General features: G+C 48.8%; 1 protein-coding gene across 4 annotated transcripts in view; it reads right to left on the minus strand.

Annotated features, from left to right (window-relative positions):
• Window positions 1-23,189, minus strand: part of Smoc2 (SPARC related modular calcium binding 2) — a 155,654-nt gene that overhangs the window by 21,591 nt on the left and 110,874 nt on the right. For all 4 annotated transcript variants that reach the window (XM_074070121.1, XM_020167614.2, XM_074070128.1 and 1 more), the window contains exons 8-9: window positions 22,132-22,318; window positions 17,667-17,749 (exon numbers count right to left, since the gene is read on the minus strand). In XM_074070121.1, the coding sequence (XP_073926222.1) occupies window positions 17,667-17,749; window positions 22,132-22,318 (270 nt within the window). The remainder of the gene's footprint in view (window positions 1-17,666; window positions 17,750-22,131; window positions 22,319-23,189) is intronic.

A 23,189-nucleotide genomic window follows, 5' to 3' on the forward strand; every position in this document is an offset into this window, starting at 1 on the left:
TTCAGTTCACAAGGGCTACACCAACCCTGATGGCCACCCCCTGACAGAAATCACCAGGCCTCTTGCTCCCCAGCCCAGGCTTCTGCCAGCCTTGAGTCCTCCCTTCTCTGCCCAGAAGCCTCACTGGGGGTCACTGCTACATGCTGCACCTCAGCTAGCACCCCACATCCCTTCCCACTGCCTCCCACTCCCCAAATGATGGAGCTAATGACCACAGTAAAATGGAGCCACTGTAATACCTCACACAGGAAGTTTTAAGGAAAACAGTTCTGTTTAGTGTCTAACTCCATGACACCCACTTCTTGAAGTCAGTTCTAACCAAATGGAGTTTATTGCTCACATGTTGTGAAGTGGGTTGTTAGCAGTGAACAACAGTTAAAAGACATCCATGTAATAATGTCATTCAAAGACAGTGCTGTTATTCTCGGGACTGAAGTCTGTGACCTGTACTCACCCATGTGGCACATTAGCCTCGGGGTGTCCCAGGGTCCTGTTAGGAAGAAAGTGCTCAGATGGGTTTGCACAAGTGCAGGGAGAGGAAATCCCTCCTGCCAGGCAGGACGCCCCTGCCCTTCCACTCGGCATCTAACAAAATACGCTCGGAGAGACACGGTCACAGAGCAGCTGTGTCAGATCCCAGGCCCAGGAGCAGTGGGAAGGCTGGCTGTGCACGGTTTCGTTGTGAAGAAGCAGTTTTTAAATTAAGGCAACTGCGCTGGGCTTCACTTGAGAGCAGACTGAAGCAGTGCACTAGGAAAGCTTCTAAGTCTGGAGGTGCTGGCAACAGAGTTCTTGCCAAACACCCTGGGCACAGCTGTTGCTTCTGTGTAACCCTCTCCCAGCATAAAGATCACTCAAATACAGGACTCCCACTTCTTTGAAGTGAATGTCACAGATAAGCAGATGCAAGAAGAAAGATGATTCCATGATGGATTAAGTCCTGTACGGCTGAAGCCTCGACATGGCGAGTGGAATCGGGACATGGATGTCTGGCCATCTCCAGACCCAGGGATCTGGATGCCTTTTCCCCAAACTGTCACTGTCAGCCATGGCTACCTTGGCACTGGAGTCATCTTGGGTCAGACCGAATCTCCCACTTGATGTTTCTATTCAGATCTAGTGAACAGGCTTTCATCCCTGACCAATTCCTTGGAAATGACAAAGTGTCACTGGAACCTCCATCCTAGCTCCCCAAGTGGAAACACAAAGGCAATGTCACACTGCATTTCCAGAGAGGAATGGGGTGAGCTGGATAGAGCAGATACACAGGGAGGCAGGAGTCATGTCCTGCTCTGCTCTGCTGCAGGTCATAGGGCATTCCCAGGACCCTCGCTGCTTCCTACTTGGAGAGGCAGGAACGTCAGGACAGATGGTGGGATCAGCAGTTTCTGACTTGGGAACCACAGTGACAGCACTGGTCTAGAGGCAGCTTTGACCTTGTGCCTCTCATCTCCACAGCTCTGGGGGACAGTAATCCTTCCTGTTGAGTCCTGAACAGCTTGGGGTACTTGAAGTTCAGTCTTGGAATATGAAAACCTACCCAGAAACATCAGTTAGCACAGGACTGACCTCAACAACTGTGTTCACAGTCAACCCTCAGGAAAAAGAAGGTAAACATCGGGGAAAGCCTAAAAGCAGTTCACAAACTCTGTGTACTGCTGGAATGAACCATGCAGAGGACAACCTAGAAGGTGAGTTGGCGTGCTGCCCAAGCTCTGGACAGGAAGTGACTCTGAGACCTATGCCCCCTGTTAAATCCACTGGCCACTGGCGAGACGCTCCATAAGAGCGGTTGTCAGCACACCGTCTCAGCCACAACTGAAACATCACATGCAGAACCGTAGGCTCAAAGCCAAAGAAATATACTGACACGATATCATCCAAATCCCACCACAACTCGAGGTTATCACAGCCTTTCTACTGGTAGGTAAACTGAGGCTCTAGTAGTGAAGTGGTGCCTTATATGACTGGCTCCAGAAATCCTGTAACCAACACTGATGGCCAAAACCTTCACTAACAACTCTCAAACCTCGACCCATGCAGGAAATGATGGAGCCACCATTCTGAACACCCCGGCCCTCATACCCTGATCTCTGTCATGCTTTCCAAGCCCTCTGCCTGCCTGGACTTCCTGTGGGGGGCTCACTTCCTGCTCTGCTGTCACAGTAAGTGACCATGCCCTGTGTCATGATCACCTGTGCAGTGTCTGTGTGTTCTTGAGTGATTGAGTTGCTCACGTTTTGTTTCCCACTTCACATACTAGAATGTACATGCAGGACGCCCAGGGTCCGTCTCCTTGTGACCTCAGGAGCCCTCGTCAATGACTAGATGTGCACAGACCACTTACCCCAACTTCACCCTGGGGGACCCCTGCCACCCAGCCCTGGGGTATCACAGAGTCATGGGGATTCAACCTCCAAGATTAAGAAATGGTGGACACACATATCAACACTTCTGGGAAAGAGCCTGGCAATTTCTGAAGGTTTCTCCAGCAAGAGATTTCATACTTGTGCATTTCTTGAAGTTCAACCATTATCCGAATGTGCTTTCTAGAGTGCATCTCCCAAGTTATCGCCCCGCTTCTTTGTGGTAGGAGGATGGCAGAGAGGCTTCCTAACCAACAAAGGAACAGTCATTACACCTTCCGTCCTTGGAGAGGTGCCGCTGGGCCTGTCTGGTTTCTCAATCTCACTTTCGGGATGAAAGAAAACGAGGGCACTCTCCGAGGGCATCATGGGAAGGAGGAAATTTCCACACGTGCAGACTCAGAGAGACTGGGGGAACCCTCAAGTCTCGTGGTCATCTCCTCAGGTGACAGGGCACAGTGCGTTCGTACCTGAGCTTTGGGGAAGGGCATCTGGTTAGATGCCAGTCTCACAGGAGCGGTAGGGAAGTGATGAATTCTGTCTCTGCCCTTCTCCTTTAGAAAAAATACTTCCCAATGACACAGATGAAGAAAGGCATTAACCGTCTGCATAACCAAGTCAGAAATAACACAAAAATAGGGATAGTTTGTGACAGGCTGGAGAGCCAAATTTTATAAAATCATGATTCAAAGCTATCATAGTGACTGAACATTGAGCCAACACACCACCATGAAATACAACAGAGATAAAATCCTGCACTGAGGCCCTACAAGTGTGATACACACAGTGTTTCATACAAATGATCTCCACTGGTTGTAAAATGCTCAGTGAACGGTGAATGCACAGATAGTCTCATCAACTATCTTGAGTAAGAGTGATGATTTTCCTAACTGGTTTCTGGGTTTGTGCTTGTAAAAATAACTATCTCACAAAAATACTGTCAAGGACAGCAAAACTGCTGATGCTTGCCACAGTATATTCTGAAGAATTTGTCCTAAGATGCATCTGGCTGATAGTTTTTGGAAAATTACCTAATGACCGGAGCCTTGCTTCCTAGGATGGGGTGTTAATACAGGTGTCACTCTGACTTCTGAGTTAAACCATCAGTGATTAACCAGTTCAGCCACCATTTTTTAGCTAGTGTTGCAAAGTCTCTGATCAATTAATAAGCTCAGATGAAGATGACCCCCCAGTATTATTGTGAATCCTTGGTTCCAGTCCCAGCCTTGTCAGCGAAGGTGTTGATCCCACCTGGAACATCATCTATTTTCTGTCTACTCTCATCTTTCTCATTCTTAATAAATAAGCTCAAAATCCATTTTCTCAGCAACACTCACTGGTTCATTCAACTCACCTGGACTTTCTTTCTGTCCTCTCAATTCTCACCACCACCAGCCACTGTGCACTCGTGCAATCCCTGGATCGTGTCACCCATGCCTCACATAGGTCAGGTGACTTTGCTGAGACAGGGTCTTGCTGAGTTTAGGAAATCAGACCAAGGCCTGGAGGCATGGATCAAGTGGTAGAACACCTGTCTCTCAAGTACAAACCCCTGAGTTCAAACCCCAATACTGCCACTACAAACAAACAAAAAGGACCAATCTACATGCGTTTGGATTTTTTCTACCTTTCAAATCTTTAATAAGGAGGGGCTATGGAAAGGAACCCTCTGCACAGTGTCCTGAGCTGCAGATGAACAAGACATGGCAACCAGTCAGAGGTTTATCCAGACTCTCTAGGATGCTCCACATGGAACCCCAGAAAGAGGGCTCACCTGCAGAGCAAGGGACAAAGCTGAAGTTCTCATTGCACAACTGGGATGACCTCTACCAGGCCACCTGCGTGGGCAAATGACTGAGCTTAGAAAGGGAATCTGTGCTATACAGAGCACCTGCAAAATCAGATTCATAAACACAGGAAGTGCTCACACATCAGCATGGCTGCAAAGGAATGTCACTCTGCCATACTAAAACAAGCATGAATGCTCCACCTTAATTCAGCTCCCTATCGACCGTTAATCTGTTCACAGACGTATCGGTGTGTATGTTTAATAAAGGCCTGAATGAGCCCTTTCATTTTCTGAAGACTCTCGGGTTCTCCAGGTCTGTAGGCAAGGACAGTGTTGTTAAACTCAGAAAGAGCTGCATGGTTACAGGGATTCCTCCTCCTGCAAACTCTGTCCAAGTGCCCTGTGTAGAGCAATCAGCCCCATTAAAATTTCCCAACTGACAACAGACCATCATAATTAAAAATCCTTGGAATCTGGATCTCAGGCAGCCCATGCACCCCAGCCAGCCCCAGTTCTCTGACGACATCATGCCTGGAGATCCAAGCTGTTTGGGAAAGTACAGGACCAATCAGAAAAGAGCAAGGGGCAGAAGTCTCCTGGCATCTTTCCATCTGAGCCTTTGCATTCAGAAGATCAAAATAGAATAGGGCGATTTTAGCACAACAGAAGATGCTTCAGAGAACAGGGAAGTCAAGACCCCCATTAAGGCTCAGTGACTCCCGATCTGGTGGTCTGGAGATGGATGAGGTCTGTCATGATATGCACAATCTACCAGGAGACAGCAAAATGGACACATACTGTCCTAGCCATTGGGGACAGTCCTTTCTAAGCTCATGCAGAAATCAGAGCCACCAGGAGTAAGTTCACCAAGGAAGAGAGGTGAAACGACATGGCCGTCACCTTCTCACCAGTCAATGGGACCTCCGCACAGGACTTGTCCTGGGCTCTCCCTGACTATGCCCATCAGGGATGGTACACTATGTCTTCCCAAGGCTCGTTAGCCAGCATAGGCCTAGGAGGCTGTAAACACTTCCAGAAGCCAGTGTCCTGGGTGAGGGCGGTTCCTAATGGGAACACCATGCTTACAGACCATGAGGAGGAACTGTGTGGCACTCTGCAACAAAGGAAGAGTACTGGCAGGGTGATCCCTGAGGACTTCACTTGTAGCTCAGCCATCTTCCAGGAAATTGGGAGAAGTGAGAATTTATGCAAAGGACCATAGCACAAGAAAAGTGGAATGGACTCTGCTTGTTTCCTAAGATGGAGATGGTTTCTTATCTCCTGCAGGTTTCCCACGGAACTGCCCAATAAGCTCCAGTAAACACACTGCTCGAACTGTCACTGACACAGGGAAGTAGAAATCTAATACCATTTTGGAACGAAATGCTTTCACTTAATGCTTAAGTGTTCATTTATTTTTTGCCTCTTTCCTGTAACAGCACCCATTTCCTGGGCTCCTGTATCTCTGGAAAGGACACTGGAATGATCTCTCCAGTGCAGTCTTCTCTATAAGCCACTCTAATCCTAATAGTTACCTCACTCACAACTGAATGGGAAGGCCAGACGAGAGTGTGCAGTCCAGCACAGAGGAAGTGCATGGCACTGATCACAGGTCAAACACAGAGATCACTCCCTCCTCTGAGGCCCATCACCATCAGGGCTGAGAAAACCGAGTTGTCTGTTGTTTGCTTTGGGCCCAGGGTGGAACTGGTGCTGGGGTTGTGCATGCAGAAGACGACGAGGTGCAGGCTGGTGGTGTGGACGGGAACCCCGCCACCTTCACTTGCTCGGGGCTCAGAGTCACCTGGCTCTGCTGTGCACACATCCTCTTGGAGTTACAAAGGAAAATTACTCTCCCGGACAGGGCACGCAAAGCCTCACGGCAGACTTATGGCCAAACATTTGCCACTAGATTTGAGCTCAAACTATTGACTTTTAATATGTAACAAATGAAGACTATGAAAAACAAAAGCAAATGCCAAGGTAAAAAGAAACTGCAATCCTAGGGACACTGAGATGTGAGTTGGGACCAACCTTTAGTCCATGTCATGCGTGATGGGCTATGTGGCCTCATGCAAGTCCCCAACATCTCCAGGCCTCCATCCCCACCCTCACAGAACAGGGTGCTGGGTGTGGTGTGTACCCAGTGTTCTGTGAGGGTAACCTGCTGCTTTGCTCATGGTCCAAGTCCTGATGGATGCAGGGAAAGCTGGCGTTTGGACATCAGTTTCCTGTCCCCCTCATGTGGCCTTAGGCAGGTAGGAGTCTCACAGTGAGGGGAAGACATCAGCATCCTGCTGCTTCTAGGAGAAACAAATCTTCAGCAGGAGCCCCTGGGACAAGGAGCAGGAACAGAGCCCCCAGTATTGAAGAAGCATAGGGAGGCAGAGAGAAGCAGACCATGGCATTCACACTAGGAGCCAGAGCCTTGCTCAAAGGAGACACATGTGTTAGCAGTGTTGGTGTGCATGTGTGTTTAAGTCTGCGGGTCTGTGTCTTTGTATGTCTACGTCTGTGTGTCTTTGTGTGTCTGTGTGCATCTATGTCTGTGTGTCTTTCTGTGTGTGTGTGTCTATGTGTCCCATGATGTGAGATGACAGTTTATAACAATTTCCTTCTGGTTTTTTCCATAACTGGTCACAAGTGTTCAACCTAAACCATACCTGGCGATGAACACACCTTTCAGAGCTTTGTTCTGGGGAGATATGTCTCAACACACCCCAGCTCGTGAGTGACTCCCCTCAGCCTCTCCCAGGCTGTGACAGCTCTCACTGCTGCCACAAACCCCAAGTTACATAGGGCTGCTGTACTCAACGTCAGCACGCTCGTGGGAGTTGTGAACACAGGTGACCCGAGACAGACCCATCTAGGTCCTTGATAAACACTGGCTGTCCAGAACACAGCTGTGCTTGATGATGCCGTGTTTTGTCCCTCTTCTGAATGGCGAAGTCCCTGCAGCATCAGTGACTGCACTTCCCCGTGGCTCTGGTGAACCTGTGAATGGCGGAGCTGCCTCCTGGCCCCCTGCGCCACTGGCCTTGAGTGCTTGCCCCCAACTCTCATTCCCCCTGGGCACTCCAGTCTTGTACATCCCTGACTCATCCTCCACTGCACTGTAGAATGAATTTTTAAGTAAAAAATTAAAGACTCCACTGCTCAGGCAAAACTCCATCAGGATGGAATCCAAGTTCCTTAATAGGGAATGATGCAAATGCCTGTAAACCTCTAGCCCGTCCTGTCCTTTTAGACACTGCACATGACCTCACTTGGCTTCACAGGTCTCCACTGACTCCTTTGCTTCTTGTATTTAAAGAATTTCTACAGAGATGCCCTGGGTGGTACTGCCAGATGGTACTGAAAGCCGTTTCTATTCACCCACATTCCTTTATGTAGAAATCAGAACCTTCTCCACCCAGGCTTCTGAGAAAGATGGTGCGGCATCGCTCCCATAGCAGGTGCTAGGGCTGCCTGCCAGGAAGCTCCATCTCATGCCTGGTACTGCCAGATTCCTGTGCTGTCCTGTCCTGAGAGGTGGAGGACTCGCTGTCCTGACCCTTACAGGGCCGAGTTTGCATTTCCTGGATGTTGTTGCTCCTGTGATCACAGACAACGGGACAAAGAGCATCTGCTCTTACAGAAGGCACCGGGCAGCTCCATAACTCTCCCTGAAGAGGAGATCCTGGAGGTGTTGGTGTTAGAGTGGTGTCAGAGAGGACAGGGCTTCGGGTCAATGGTGGGAGGGCAGAGATGCAGCCCTGGCTCCTCACTGCCTCTCCTGACATAGGACAGCCCCTTCACCTCTGCTGAGTTAGACATTAAGTGGCCACCCAGAAACCATACAGAAGTGGACGCTAGGGCTGGTGCATTCTGGATAAACAACCAAGAATGACGTCAACAAATGATGTGTGGTGACCACTAGACCACAGAGGAGGCCTGCTGGGCCCTTTTTTTGCCTACTTAGTTCTTGTCTTTGCTTTAAAAAGATTTCTCCATATAGAAATTACAAAGATAAAGTCCTTATTGTCACATATGAGTAGACAGGTCCATCTACTTTCACCCGTGGAAGGTGACAAGTGGTTATACACTAGTGAGGTAGTGTTCCGTGAAAGCTGACTTCACTGCTCTTCACAGCACACCAAAGGCTGCCCAGAGGCTTTGCCTCCAGGCAGACAAGGCCAGGGTCTCAGGAGGTTGACCTTCCCGAAATGCAGGACGTGCCGACAGGGCCACTCCACATGCACAGTCTACTTCTGAGACATCCAAGGGGAACAGAGGAGCCTGACTGTCCTCTGGAAATGAGAGGGTTGCAAATGTTGAGTTGATTAAATAAGAAAGAACACAGAGAAAAAATGGGTGAGACAAGAACTAAAAACTAAAGCCAGTTGCAGGAAACCATTCTCTGACAACTATCTCAGGAATTTCTGAGTTAATTAACAGCTAAGGGGCAGGAGGTTGATCCTTAGCTGTCAGAGGGAGACTTGACTTTCCCAAAAGTCTCCTTAATTTGACAAGTCAGAAAAGAACTAAGATTAAATCATGCTCTCAGGGAGAACATTCCAGAAGCTTCCAGGGCCTGCTGTTATTCATTACAAAGTAGGATTTAAGCCGTTCACTACCCTCACTGGTCACGCAGGAGTGTCCAGGGCACCCAACGTAGGCCTCTACATGAGGCCACTGTCATCATGGTCTGACCAGTTGAATTTGTAGAGTGAATGTAACTCTTTACAGAAGAGTACACTCTTTACAGAGGAATGTAACTCAGTTCATATCAGCAGTTGTGTCTACCCCACTAGTCCTGCCCTGCTATAGGAGTAACCCCCATGCTTGGCCCATCTCCGCCTTGAGGAGATTGGCTTTGCCTGTGTCCAATGTGTGGAGCTTCTCCTGTAGGTGACGTCTCACTTTCACCCCAGCTCTGCCCAGCGTCCTGCCACACGGCCACAGAGCCTGAATCACAGTGCTGCCTGAGGTTGGGTGAGGTATCCTTCACGTGGCACAAAATCTGGAAAACAGCTTATAAGAATGCCACCAGGATATTTTCAGGAGTCAAGGGAAAATTTCAATGTACACCAATTTCCCTTCCCCAATTTCTCTAGTTGCTTATAAGGTTGGCTTCTTGTCCATGGCTGTCAATCATAATAATGAGGCCACCATCTTCACTGCCAGATCCTAGAGTCAGGAGCCAGGTCTCTGTCTCTCTGTGTGCTCCCAAGCACCTAGGGCAGGCGACCAACTGTCCACAGCATAGCCTCGCTCACAAATCAACTAAGAACAATTCTTAATTCCAGAGAGAAGGTTGAAAGCAGCAATGGCAACCTGACCAGCTCTGGGTTGAAACCCAGGGGAATCCAAGGATGAATGTTTAAAGTGAGGAAAATAAAAACGGCTTGGCAAAGGTTGAGACAAAGAAATAAAAGAAGGTTACAGGTGTCTGTTGCTTCATTTAGTGAAAAGGAGAGATAACCAGCAAAGATTAGAAGCAAATGGTATGGCTTTGTCTTACACCTAATCAAGCCTGGAGGGAGAGGAGGGTCTGACACTTGAGGCTATGACCACCCACCAGGGCGCAGAGTGGATCCAGAAACAAGACCAGCCCAGGAACCATCAGGCTGAGCTGACAGAAGTCTTGGGAACAGTGGTTAGGGTTGATCAAAAGATGTAGAAAATGTAAAATTAAAATGGCAGGCTTTCTAGCTATCATTGCCATGTATTATACAAAAGACAGAGAGTCCTGGGAGCTCGGGCTGGGGGCAGGGTCGCATCTGTTTGGACCGGCCTCATGGTGGTCTCCCCTGCACTACCTGGACCTCGACACCCAAGGGCCCTTTCAGACTCCCTGGTGGGATATCCTGCGTATTATAGGAGGGTTATTTAATTATGGTAGAGTCTCAGTAAATTCAGACTAGATATGAGGAAACACAGAATTAATAAAAGTGAGTGATAAGCCAATAAAAAAAAAGCTTATTGTCAAGTATACATCATACTTGGAAAGTTTCTCGAGTGGTCAAATCTGCCTCCTTAGTGCAGCAGGCAAGCGCATCAATCCCAGAATCTGAAGGTCCTGAGTTCGAGTGGTCAATTACTTTAGATAAACTGCTCTAATCGAGACGAGGATTATTTATAATAGAATAACAATTGTTTCGCAACGCATTCCACATATTTGGTGGTTTTGGACAGTCTGTCCTCATAAGTTATTTAAACTCTGCCTGTCTCTGAAACATTGCTTACACTATTAATTTGCCTGGCAGATTCTTCTTTGGGGATTAATGTAGATATAAACTTTATAGCATCTCTCTCCTGCATCATCACAACTTTCAAAGCAGCAGAGGCCAAATGGACCAGGACTTTACTATACTGATGCAATTGATAATGTTCCCTGCTAGTTTGGGGAAGTTGAGATTCAAATAATCTGGCTTCAGGAGAAACAATAAAACCAACACAAGTCACATTTCTTCTAAAATTACTCTTAGGGATAGAACACTGGGTCATAATTTTGGCTCAGAACCAGGACTCTAAGATTCTCTACCCAATGTCCTCTGTATGAGCCACAGTGTCACCTAACGCTGGACCCTGGGCTATTTTGGAAAATCCTGGGTTTCTTGAGAGTAAGGTATCTGTTGTACTAAAACTTTGGGAAACAAAAAATCAAATAGATGCTCATGAATCTTGGGAATGGTAAAACTTTAAAAAGCTAGGCATTTTTCACTGCTCACAAGGTCCGGTTTTCAGTGTCTGTAGTGATCGGAAGCACATCTACACTCCTGCTCCTGTGGTCAGCCCAAAACAACAGTAGTATTTACTAGAGAAGATAGTGCTGGCTTTGCCAGTTCACCTGGTCCATGTGGAGCCCTGCCATGTCTGTGTGGTCACCCAATTGCTGCGTGGATTCCCTGCACTCTCATCCTCCTTCACTGACTGGTCTTTACTCTGAACCTCACCCTCTGCTCACTCTCCACATGTCAGGATGCAGCCCTGGGGGTCACGTGCAGTCACAAATGTCTTATTGCTAATCATAACCAGATCACTACTGGGACCCGATCACGAAGGGCCCTCTGTTCACAAATTGGGGGGACGTCTGTGGCAGTGACACAAACTAAAAACTGAATAGCCGTTTGAAGCGCTGGATCCTGTCCATGTCCCAAACCCTCCCACGAAGCAGCCCTGCTACCAATAATTCTTTTTTTTTTTTTTTTCAAAGGAAAGCATTTGGCAATATTTATTGTAATAATTTGATATAAAAATATTTAATTTCCTCTGGATATTCAAACCTCCCAGATAGCAAACCTGAGTAAGGTAGCAGGAAGCTTGGGAGGTAGAGTGGGTACTATGTATTAGTATTTAAGAAGCCCAAGACATCACTCAAGACTAATGCCAGGAGACTTTCTGAGTATCTTCTGTACCTTTTTGCCCCACCCCTAAGTCCTGGGAGAAATGCAGGTACCACTGGGAAATGGTAGAGACCCAGGTATCCTGAACAGAAAGGATGGGGTAATTCTTGATCAAACACATGCTCTAGGACCAATGAGGGGGCATCTACACCCCTGCCCACCTTCTTGGGTGAGATTTAAGGGTAGTTAGTTATACATGAATCTAAACTCTTCCATTTCCAGTAGCCAATGATGGGCAACCATTCTGCCCTGTGTGCTGGCAGTCTCACATCACCCATGGCAGCCTAGACTCTTCCTGCCCTCCACTCTTCCTCTAATGGTGCAGGTCATCCAACATGGCTGAGACTGACCACGGCTGGGAGAACATACCTGCCCAGGTGAAGTTGTGATAGCTTCCTTGACTATAAGTACAGCTCAGAATGGATTCTGAAACAACCGTGGAAATCACGTGACCCTGTCAGGCATGCACTTTCTGAGATGCTGGCGGTGTGGACAAAGGACCGGCCTACCTGCAAGCCAGTCTAGAGAAAGTGCAGAGTGACCAAAGTCTTGAGATCACTCAAAGCTGAAAGCAAAGGACTTGTTCAGACAGAAGGACAAGAGTAAATACCTTCTAACTCATCAGTTGCAAATGCTCCTTTGAAAGTATACAAGGAAATGTGTATATCCCTCTGGTGTCCTGCTTCTTCACTGTCATTTCATGCTTAAGCACTTTGTGAACTCAGCCTTCTTGACCCCGGGTAGATGAAGAGAACAGCTCCTCGTATCCAAATGCAAAAGGCCTACAGCTCACTTATGGTCACCTGGTGGTCAGAGCACCAATGAGGGGGAAAGTGCCCAGCAGCTCCTGTACGGAACTTACAGATTCTTCAGCTGGCATTTATTATTCCTTTCCCTCCACGGTAGGGGAGAAGAACCTTTTGTTTCCTGAACTTGTCTTTATTTACTCTTCTTTATTGTGAATAAGTCCCACAACCTCCCCCCGAAGCTATCTCATTCTCATAAAAATGGAAAAGAACTGTCAACCGAACTCAGTGGTCTAATAAAAATCTCACTAAAAATCCTGCCAAGTGGCACACGTCTTACTCTAGGTCTTCATTGTTGGATCCCTTCTACCACACTGTCCATCCTATAGGCTTTTGTTTCCTAGGAAACAGAGGGCTCATTTGCCATACACTCCCTGTGACTATCAAGGCTCCTTCCAGTTTCCTGGGTAATTCCCCAAAACACACCTGTGAGATGGCGCCAGCATTCTGGATGTTCGCATAAACACCCTCCTCCAATCTCACCTTTGCCCAGTGGTTCAGAGCTCACGGGCCCTGGCCCAGCCTCCCCTGGCCCCTGCTTCCCCCTTTCCTCCCCTTGGCCCTGTCTCCTCTGTGGCCTTCAGGAGGGAGTGTCTGAATGAGTCTCATGATTGACTGCTCCCCCCCACAGAATCTTCCCTCATTAAGACCAATTTAATTGTCTGTTTTTTGCCATGCTTTCTAAAAAATGCAACGCCATCTAAAGGGTCAGTAGTCATAGTCATCTTTAAATTTAATTCCGTGTTCACTCATTAAGCTCACAAATAAAATCACTCACCTCTCCCTTTCAAGTGCCACCATTCAGGCCACCTGGCAGCGAGGTCAACACTGACATCTTCCTAGGCCACGTGACACCTGGCACAAATGCGCAGCCCAGGGTCTAATTACCTTTTAGAAAACTTTCTAAGCTATGCTCAGGGTGAGGTATGCATCCTTTTATGCAGCCTCAGAAAACTGTAATTAATTCTCAAGTGATTCAGAGTGGTGCGAAAATATTCCTTGGACGATGAGAAGGTACTTGAGGGTTTGTATTAAATCCGAGTTTACAATTATGGCTACAATTGCATGAGGCTCTGGAGAGAGGCCGTCTTTGCTGTGGACGTTCAAGGCTGTGGGCTGTGGCCTAAGTTTCTCAGATGGGTGCTCAGGAGAGGGCCGTGACAGGCAGCGAGTGTTGGCAGGTCCACGGGACTGCCAGGGACACCTGGAGACAGAGCTGTTTCACCAGAGTAGAGAAGTAGTGAAGCTCCATGGATGGCTCTGGCCTGGGGACCTGAAATGCCCAACCCCACCTCTGCTTCCCCATGTGGGAACAGAAGGACATCCTGGTGTCTGCCCAGACTGATGGAGGAAGAAGGTACAGGAGACTTTTCATAGACACAACAGCTTACAGCACTTTCCACCTGTTCTCCTGCTGGGGGCTGCTTCGTGTATAAACACCCAGAACTTTGATGTCAGTGCAATGCACCATAATTAAGAATGAGGCCAAGACCAGTGCACAACTAAAATGTCACCTGAGAAGGATAAGCTAAAACAGCGTGGATCCCTATGAACCACACTTGTCATCTGATCAGTAGGAATTACCAGAAGCCATAAAAACAACTTATTTGACAACTTATCAAACATCGGCTTCTCCTGCAAGTTCAGCTCAGAGCTAATGTTTCTATCTGTGGGAGAACAGGGCTTAGTTCCCAATGCAAAAGTGGTCCAGTGTGCCCTGGCCTTTGTCTGCACATCCCCTCTGTAAAGGTTGTGCTCTTTGGCCAGGGCTCAAGAGTAGCTGAAGAGGTGGCATGCACCTGGGTCTCAGCCTAGGTTCTTTGAGCCTAGGAGTCTGAGATCAGCCGGGACAGCACAGTGAGACCCAGTCTCACAACAGAAACAGAAAGCATACTACAGCAAGCTCCCACGGGCCTCTAAGGTGTTGCACTTGGGTCTCCACTGGCACCACCAAGCAGAGAAGGAAATGATTCTTCTGCCTCCTCCCCCCTCACTCAGTGGAAAAGCGCTGAGGTTTAAAGAGACAGTGGACTCTGTTCTGTTCTTCACGTCTAAGCCTCAGGTCACTGTCCCCACACTAGAAATTCCTTGTATTTATAAATACAATGATGCAACAAGCTCTTAAACAAAACCACAGGGCAAGTAGGCTGAAATCTATCAATGTCACCAAGAAGAGTGGACAGAGGTATGACGTAAGAAAAGAAACGGGGCCACTTGTCCAGAAGCTCAGAGGTGCTCTGTGCTGGGGCTTCTGGAGGGCTTTGTCTCACATCCAAGGGGACCTCATGAGGCATCTGTGCCCTGAGTGCTGTGGAAACACATATGGAGGTGGATACTGATGGAAAGGGAGCCCCAGGCAGCAATAGAGAAGCAGCTCAACTACAGGGGTATTGGATCAAGTCTCCAAATGGTCTCAGTGCACTCACAAATGCCTCTTCCCCTACAAGAGGACGTGGGACATAAGAGAGTACAGGGTAGATAATGTTGTTTAAAATACCAACTACACAGTAATTAGGAGAGGCCAGCCAAGATTACATGGATTTGCAAATGCAGAATTGTGGTTTCATGCCTTTGACTGGGATTTGTACTGCCCGAGTTTTCTACTCTCGAAGTGACAGGGCAGTCCTACAAGCAAACTTGCAGAATTAAAGAACCACCTTCAGGAGCCAACTCTCAATATGGAACCCATCAGGCCAGTTCTTGGTTTCTGATTCATATGCTAAAATGTTGGCTGCCAAAGACAGGCATCATTAGCTGTCAATCGGGTTGAGCTAGAAAATCAGTCAACTACCCCACGTAGCAAAGCAGCACTGAGAAAGTGAGCGTGTGTGGAACCTTATCAGCTTGACATGGAAAATGACTCTGCACTCCCAAAATGTGGAAAAGAAACATGGTGAAAGTGTACCTTCTAGAAGAAAACACGTCAGCCTACGTGTGCTTCAAGTACCCATCTATGCAACTGTCACTGTATTGTCTTGGAAATAAACTTACCCTCTTCACTAGGAGCAGCCTAGATCTGGAGTTAAGATTTCTCTGGGTTTTTTTTCCTAATAAGGATAATTATCTCCAAATAACAGAAATGATTAAGTGGTCATGATTGGCGCCCTCCCGGGAGCCCAGATCAGCTGACCTTTACAGTCTGCGTGGACAGTCTCCAGGGCCCGAGCAGCCTGCTCCTCCCTTGAGGGATGGGGTGCAGGGGCAGCCCTGTTGCTGAGCTGCCTAACCATACTTCTTTGTTTTGGGAGAGAGGACAAGGCTCTTGTCAGTCCCTGTATGGCTCGTCGGGCATTCAGATAAGTCAACAATCACATCAATTCTCGATTCTCAATAGCAGATCAATAACCATTTCAGTCTTCAAATCAAGAATCCTGGCCTACTGTTTACAGCGTGGATTCTGCCACAAAATAAAGCCTACCAGGAGGGAACAAAAGTGCCTTTTCACCATCAGAGAGCAAGGCTTCACTAGACATTAACAAGTTACACTCAGAGATGGAAAACTGTAGTGCAGACTGAGAAGTCCTATGTATCACAAAAAAAAAAAAAAAAAAAAAATTAAAGTCTTGGACCTGTTAAGAAAGGCACTAGGGGCAAAGGTCACAGTAAAGGTTATGATTAAGAGCAGCCCAAGCCGGGTACCAATGGCTCACTCCTGTAATCCTCGTTACTCAGGAAGCAGAAATCAGGAGGATCGTGGTTCAAAGCCAGCCCAGGCAAAAAGTTCGTGAGACCCTATCTCGAAAAAAACCCTTCACAAAAACAGGACTGGTTGAGTGGCTCAAGGTGAAGGTCCAGAGTTTAAGCCCCAGGACCACAAAAAAATAAAGAGCAGCCCAAACCCAAACGCAGGCACTGAGGTTTGCAGTCAATGAGCACATGCAAGGCTCAGAATACAGACACCGAGAACACACTGCACCCCAACACTGAAGCCTGACTGCAGAGGCGAGAGACCACACAAGGAACAGGGGAAGGAACTTCTTCTGACAGAGGCCGTGGGGAGCTGAGCACACATCAGGCCTGCAAAGGCCTAGGATGGCATCGGCATGGGCGTGTTTCTCTCCTTTCTGTCGTTCTACTCATGCTGCCCAAGATGCAGTAAGAAGCCCGATTCATGAAGCAGACAGGCTGATATTCAGATAGAGAAATACAGAGGGCTAAAAATGAGGCCACAGGTCTCCCCCAAAACTGCCTAAAAAGGCACCAGCCTAAGGCCTCAGTCAAGAACACCTCAGAGATGGGTAAAGGGTCGTTTTTTTTTTTTCTTTTTTTTGCTGAGTGGTGGTAGAGAAATGCAATTTGCTTCCCCCTGAACTGGGTTTTGTGTCTGTGCTGTTTTCACTCCTGGGGGGACTGGGTGGATATGGATGTATGTGAAGTTATGTACTGTGGAAATTCTGGTCTTCTCCATTTGCTCATCAACAGAAAACATCTTTCCTTTCAACACTGAAAAGCCCCCTTCCCCATGACAGTACAACTCACTCAGGCCACAGAGTTCTCTAAAGAGGACCTCATCCAGGCCTGCAGACTGTGCACGACCAAAATCAGAGCGACTACCGTGGTCTCTGCACCTTCGAGTAAACACACATTCTGGAGATATTTAAAGAAAAAGTAACGAGGGTCAAATTGAAACAAAGCAGCAAGCAGCTTTACAGCATCTGGCTGACGGCTCAGGATTTACCTGCGACATCAGAGCTCTGCCACAAGGCGGGAACCGCTGGCCCTGCCAGCCCCGCCGGCCTGTGCCTCTGGAGAGCTGTTCTCAGCTGACTCAGCAGGGCCAATCTTCCGTGTCTCCAGGAGGACAGCTTTTTGTGAACGGCTGGGATCTGTTCATTCTTAGTGTGACGTAAACACTCATGGACTTTTTGATGAAAGCAAACATCCAGTGACCTTGTTTTGTGAATGCATTTTAATCATTAGAAATTTGAACTCACTACCTCTGTTGAGTCTCAGGAAGTGCTTAGCAGCTAAAAGCACTTGACACACAGACTGAGCTCGAGTTCCTTAAAGCCAGCTCTCAGCTTCTTGAACTCTTAACTCACTGCTAAAGAAATACCAGGGGATGATGGGATCCCTGCTTTCCTTAGGTAAATACAGTCCCAGGCTGCGAATCTGAGAAACCTGAGGGCACTGCACCACAGTACCATTCTGACTTCAGAGGGATGTGGTTTCTTTCTCATGTTTAGTGGCTGTGTGACTCTTTCCACATTGTCAGCCTGGAGTGACAGAGCCTGGCAGAAAGCCCTATGCTTACCCATGGTCCTATACCTGCAAGCCATCTCAGATGTGCTCCAGCCAAAGCCATTCTGGTACTCACCCTGCAGCTGCCGGCCCTTGTACAGGTCCCGGGCCTTGGTTGGGTGCGCCCTGGCTGTGTTGTCACACTTGGGCTGCTCGTACCTAGAAAGGTGGAGGAAGGAAAAAGAAAAACAGCTGGGTTGAGACCCTGAGATAGCTGTTTTCTTTCATTTCGTGTGGATCCTACAAACTGTCCAGCACATTCCATGAGCCCTAGTCCTCTTACAGCAATGCCATGATTTAGCTCCTTCTGTTGCCTCGTGAGCATTACAATAAGCTCATTGCCACAGTCAATAGGAAGATGCACGGTGCCTCTTCTCCATGGGGCCCAGGACCTCTCTTGACTGGTCACCCATGGAAAAGAACAGCTTATGCCCATGCAGCTGCATGCACACGGCCCCAAGAGAGGGCTCTAGAGTTGGACACAGACGCTGCCTGGGGCCCACTGGGAATGGCCAAGGCCTCGAGGCAGCTGGAAAGAGCCTTCATGAGCTTTCACAAAGGTGAAAGAGAAATCTCGATCCTGGCCCTAATGGAGCAGCTGGCAGTCAGCATACTTCACTTAGAACTCCATGACCCATTCCACCTCTCTCCCCACAGCTGGTCAGTGGCCAGGTCCAAACCTGCTCCAACACACACCCAGCCTGGACTCCCCCGGGCCTGGCAGCCAGGCTTTGCAGAAGTGCCTCGACTCCAGGAACCTAAAAGCAGTCCCTCCACACAAAAGGGCAGCAGAACCAGGAGAAGAGGAGCCATGGTCCCTCCTGACAGGCCAGGTGACCCACGCAGGATTCTGCACTGGCCAGGACACGTGAACCTAGGGCCTTGACTCAAGTCTAGAGCAAAATCAACCTTCCTTCTTCTGCGCGGGGATGTGAAGACAAGAGAGCTGGCTTAGAATGGCTATGCACTTGACACTCCAGCTTCTTACTGCTGTCAGCTCTTCAAACTTCCTTCCTTATCAGGAAGTAGGATGATGACCGAGGAAAACAAATGCTTGAGCCTCCACCCAAGAGCAAAACCAAAAGTATTTCCCTGGGTTCCTCACTTCAGGAAGTCAGGAGAGAACCAAGACAGGAGAGCAGGAGGTTCCATGGGCTGTGAAACAGGACTGGGCACCTGGTGACACTGGCCTGTAGTTTATCAAGCACTGCTAATGTTGATGGTTTCCTGAGTGCCCAGCATCTGTGCCTTCTAGACATAAGGTCAAGCCAGTGTAAACCAACTCCACTTTTCATGGACGGGTTTAGCCACGGGCACAGGCTGGCCAATGATCCATGAAATAAATCTGCCAGGGGATTTCTAGGAGATTTTTAGCTTTTAAGAGAGAAAGAAATGGGGTCCTGTATCCTCTGAGCATCATGCCATCTGGGTGAGATGCCTGGATCTATGGCAACCATCTTGTGACCAAGAGGGAAATTTGACCTGGGATGAAGCCAGCATGGAAGATGTTACAGTTGATTTGGGAGATTCTGTGCCCAGGATAACAGCATAAGGCCACAGTGACAACCAAAACTGAGTTTGCTGCACCCCTGTGCCTATAGGGCATAATCCAGTTCTCCCTGTTCACACCATTTGAAGCCAAAAGCTGCCTGACTGATGTCCCCAGTTCAGGGAGCTTGGCTCCAGCACCAGCATCTCAGGCACGCATGGCCATTCTGTTCAAGCTGGGCCCCCAGGTCTGCTTCCTGCTCATCACCTTCTGGATTTGTTACCACCCTAGACATCTGCTCATGCCAGCCTGCCCAGGTGTGCTAGCCATCACTGTCTCCTTCTTCTAGAAGGAAGGTGTTACGGAAGCCCTGGTATTTGTGTTTCTGTTCATTGGGTGTCCCAAGCCTCTAGGACAGTGCCTGGGACACCAAGGGCATTCAAATGTTTATGGAAAGAGAAAAGAAGAAACAGATACGTGTGCACTGCTTCTTGACACCACTGGCAGGTCACACTGCCTGAGTACTGCGTGGTTCCGGCGCCAGCCCCAAGCTGGGATGGGAGGCACATCCCCATCCTCACCCCGAAGGCTCTGTTTTTGCTCCCTGCGTCCTCTGCTCCAGCTGCAACCCCCACACGTACACCATCCACCCCCACTTCACACCACACTCATCTCCCCAGGCCATCACCCTCCCTGCCCGTCCACCTGGAAACTTGTCAGGTTGGGACCAGCTCCAGTCCTAGCCACTCTCTGGGCTGCTCCACCACCTGGGTGTCTGTCATTTTCTAACTGTTTGCAGAACTGAGAGGCTGTAGATGAGCCTCTCCCTTCTCTTTCCTCACAAAACCTATAGCCAAGTCACAGCCCTAATGCTGGGCAAAGGAACCATGAGGACCAGCTCCACGCTGGCCATCCGACCACAGACCTGCACCTGGAACGTCACATGGAGAGAGTGGAGTCCACGGTTCAGTGGGAAGCTTTTCCGTTCCGTCAAACAAAGAACATCTCTTCTCACACAATACACTGTCACGATTACAAGTATACAGTCAGAAGAAGTGACCAAGCAAGCCAAAATTGAAGGTGGCAGAACAGAAAGGGAAGCAAGAGGCCCCTTATATGTAATTCTGTCCCTGGATTGTTGAAATCTCCAGGGATTTCCATTCTCCAGTCCTCCAGCTGTGAGGCCAGGTGAGACTGAGGATGTCCCCTCAGCTGTGGATTCCCCAGGTGGAACCTGAGCCTGAGTGAGGCTGGACAGGGTCATCTCAGGACCCCGCCCTGTCCTCGGACTTAACAACATCTGGCCATTTGTGTTGAACGAATGAATAAAAAGGTGAGAACGACAGAGCGTCCAAGGAGCAGTTCTCACCCTAATGGCCTGAGTGAAACTCACAGGGTCCCTCAGGAAAGACAGAGCTGAGACTCCTCCACGGCACGGACCAGTGAAGCCTGCACAGAAGGAAACGGGAATGGGGAGGGAGAGAGGCTCCTGTGTCTGCTCGGTCACAATATAAAGCTGTTCTCAGGTTCTTCGGGACCACATTAAAAATGCTGACCTCCACATTTCAGGGCCAGCTGAGCCATTCTGGTTTTGACAGCATAAGGATTTTCCTTGGCCAGCTCTAGGAACACGTCTGCCAGGGACACTTCACCTCCATCCCAGAGGCGCCGTGGGGCCAGGGCTGCAGCTGGCACGAGAAAACCATGGGAAGCAAGTACCCCACCTTACACAGCCAGAGCTGGAGGTCCAAAGTATGCAGATACAGCTTCCAAGAAAGGCTCCTTAGAATACAGCCCTCTCTGTCCACCACCTATGTCTCTGTCAGGGACGGGGATTTTCACACCAGAGCCTTCGGGAGGCCGACTTCTCGGGAGCCACGCAGAGCCCACTTGCTTCCAAACCCCATTGCCAACTGGGGCTGTCCACAGCCTGCTCTATGCCAGCGTGGCTTGCTCAGTCACTGCTCAGACACACGTTGTCCTTCCCCAGCAGCGGGGATGGGGTGGTGCTGACCACGGGAAGCAGTTCTGACACTGAGCTATCATCACAGCTTTCAAAGCTGGCCTCCTGAGGGAACTGGCTCCACTTTGGGGTTAGAGGGGGGCTGGGTTGACCTGATTTTGATGACACCTTATCAGGTGGTTGGTTACCTGTGCTTCGAGCTTCTACCATCTGCATTGACCAGCTTTCCCCTTTAAGTGTCCAGTGGTTTCTCTTGAAAAATTGGGGAAAATACTGAGGAAGTGTCCAATTGGTCATGCCCAAACATTAGAGATGAAATCAGAGATCAAACCTGATAACTTGGAGCAATAACATGTTCCTGTATTTGTAAACTATTTTTATATAACTAGGAAAATCAAAAGACAATCATATAACAAAGATCTGCAAAGCGAGTCTGCTCAGGATGATGATACCTGACAGCATTAAGAAATAACATGTTCATATACTTGTGAACTACTTTTACGCAAGTTCAGGGAAATCAAGGGATAATTTTTGCAGCAAAGTCCTGCAAAGCATGCCTGCTCAGGGTGATGCTACCTGTTTCAGGTGCTATGGGGAACTTAACCATTTGTCAGACTTGCACAAAATGCCAGTGAACAAGTTGTTTTTACATTTCAGATTCCTGAGCTATCACCCTTCCCTTTAGCCTAGTCTCACCTTTGTAAGGTAAGAATTTCAGAATAAAAATATTGACATTCTTTAGAAAGTTAGACTGGGTACGCAGTTTTCTGTGCTTCTTAAATATTTAGGCTCCTTGGCCAAAGCTAGCAAGAAAAAGAACTTGCACTTGATCTTGGGTGTGGTCCAAATGCTCACCCTGCTGCCCACATTTGGCTCCTGGTGACTGTTAGTGACCTGCTTCCCTCTATCTTCTGAAGGCTAAAGCCACTCTTTCTTAAAGCAGCCCAAGCACAGATGACCGAGGATGGGGTCACTATGGCCACTTAGGTACCAATGCCCACAGTGGATGGAATCTGGGGGGGAGGTCATGATTTTCTGGTTCTCCCACCCCAAAACCCATCACATAGTTTCTATGTGGATGCACTTTACCTGGTGGATGTACCGGGAATGGGGCGCCCTGTGTCCACCAGCACGCACCAGCAGTACCCTGTGGACGGGTGGCACTGCACTGGCTTGTAGAGGCCGCCATGGGCACACTCGGGGATCACCACGTTGTCATTTTTGGGTTGCTTGGCCTCCTCAAGGGCAGACTGGTGCTCCTGGTCACAGGAGGAGGCTGGGGGGAGAAGGAAGGGAGAGGTGATGAGCAGGTTTGGGAAACTGACACAAGGCCAAGGGCTCAAGGCATAGTTGAAGTGGCAGAAAACTACTGTCCAGGAAAGGGTAGTGGTCACTCCAGGGGCAAGAAGGCTGACAGAAGGGAGGCCTGGAGGAGGCCAGGCAGCATGGTGATGCACTTCTCAGTGGGCGTACCACCCCTGTGTTCACTCATCTGCCAGCAGTAGCTAGGGACAGACACCGCACTCCCTCCCTTCACATAGCAGCATGGCAGTGACCTGAGACACGTGGTCTGCAAGGGGACTGATGCACATGAGCCCCCAGTACCCTGGAGGCACCTGGGTCTGGAGACAGATGGCAGTGCCCTCTGTTCCTCAGCCACGTGCCATGAAGTTTGGGACGCGTCCAGCCACAGGGCAAGACCGTGGATCACCTTAGGAGACTCCGCAGTCCAGCCCCATTTCCCTGTGTTCCCAGAGTGTCACTCATCACAGTTCACTCCCTCACCAGAGGGGCCCTGGGAACACATCTGCTTTCCCACACAAGCCTTCTTGAGGTTCGACTTCAGCAGAACAGGTTCTCAGTGTCCACAGGGTGATTGATCACTTCAAAATTAATACAACTGCAACCGCAGTCCTTCTAAAGCAAGTCTCACAGTCACACTCAAAACTGGCTCAACAAACAAGAGAAAAGAAACAGGAATCTGGGCATTGGTTGACGTTTCTTGTTTTTCACAGTTGAGCACTTCTGTGAGTGTGTTCTAGGTACTGCCTAGGAAGCGCCTACATTCAACACAGTACAGGTGTTCTCACTCAGCTCTGCACGCCTGCATGGAGCTGCACAGGCTCTGAAACTCACAGGAAATACGG

The sequence above is a fragment of the Castor canadensis genome, chromosome 1 (genome assembly GCF_047511655.1).
Source record: "Castor canadensis chromosome 1, mCasCan1.hap1v2, whole genome shotgun sequence".
NCBI lineage: Eukaryota > Metazoa > Chordata > Mammalia > Rodentia > Castoridae > Castor > Castor canadensis.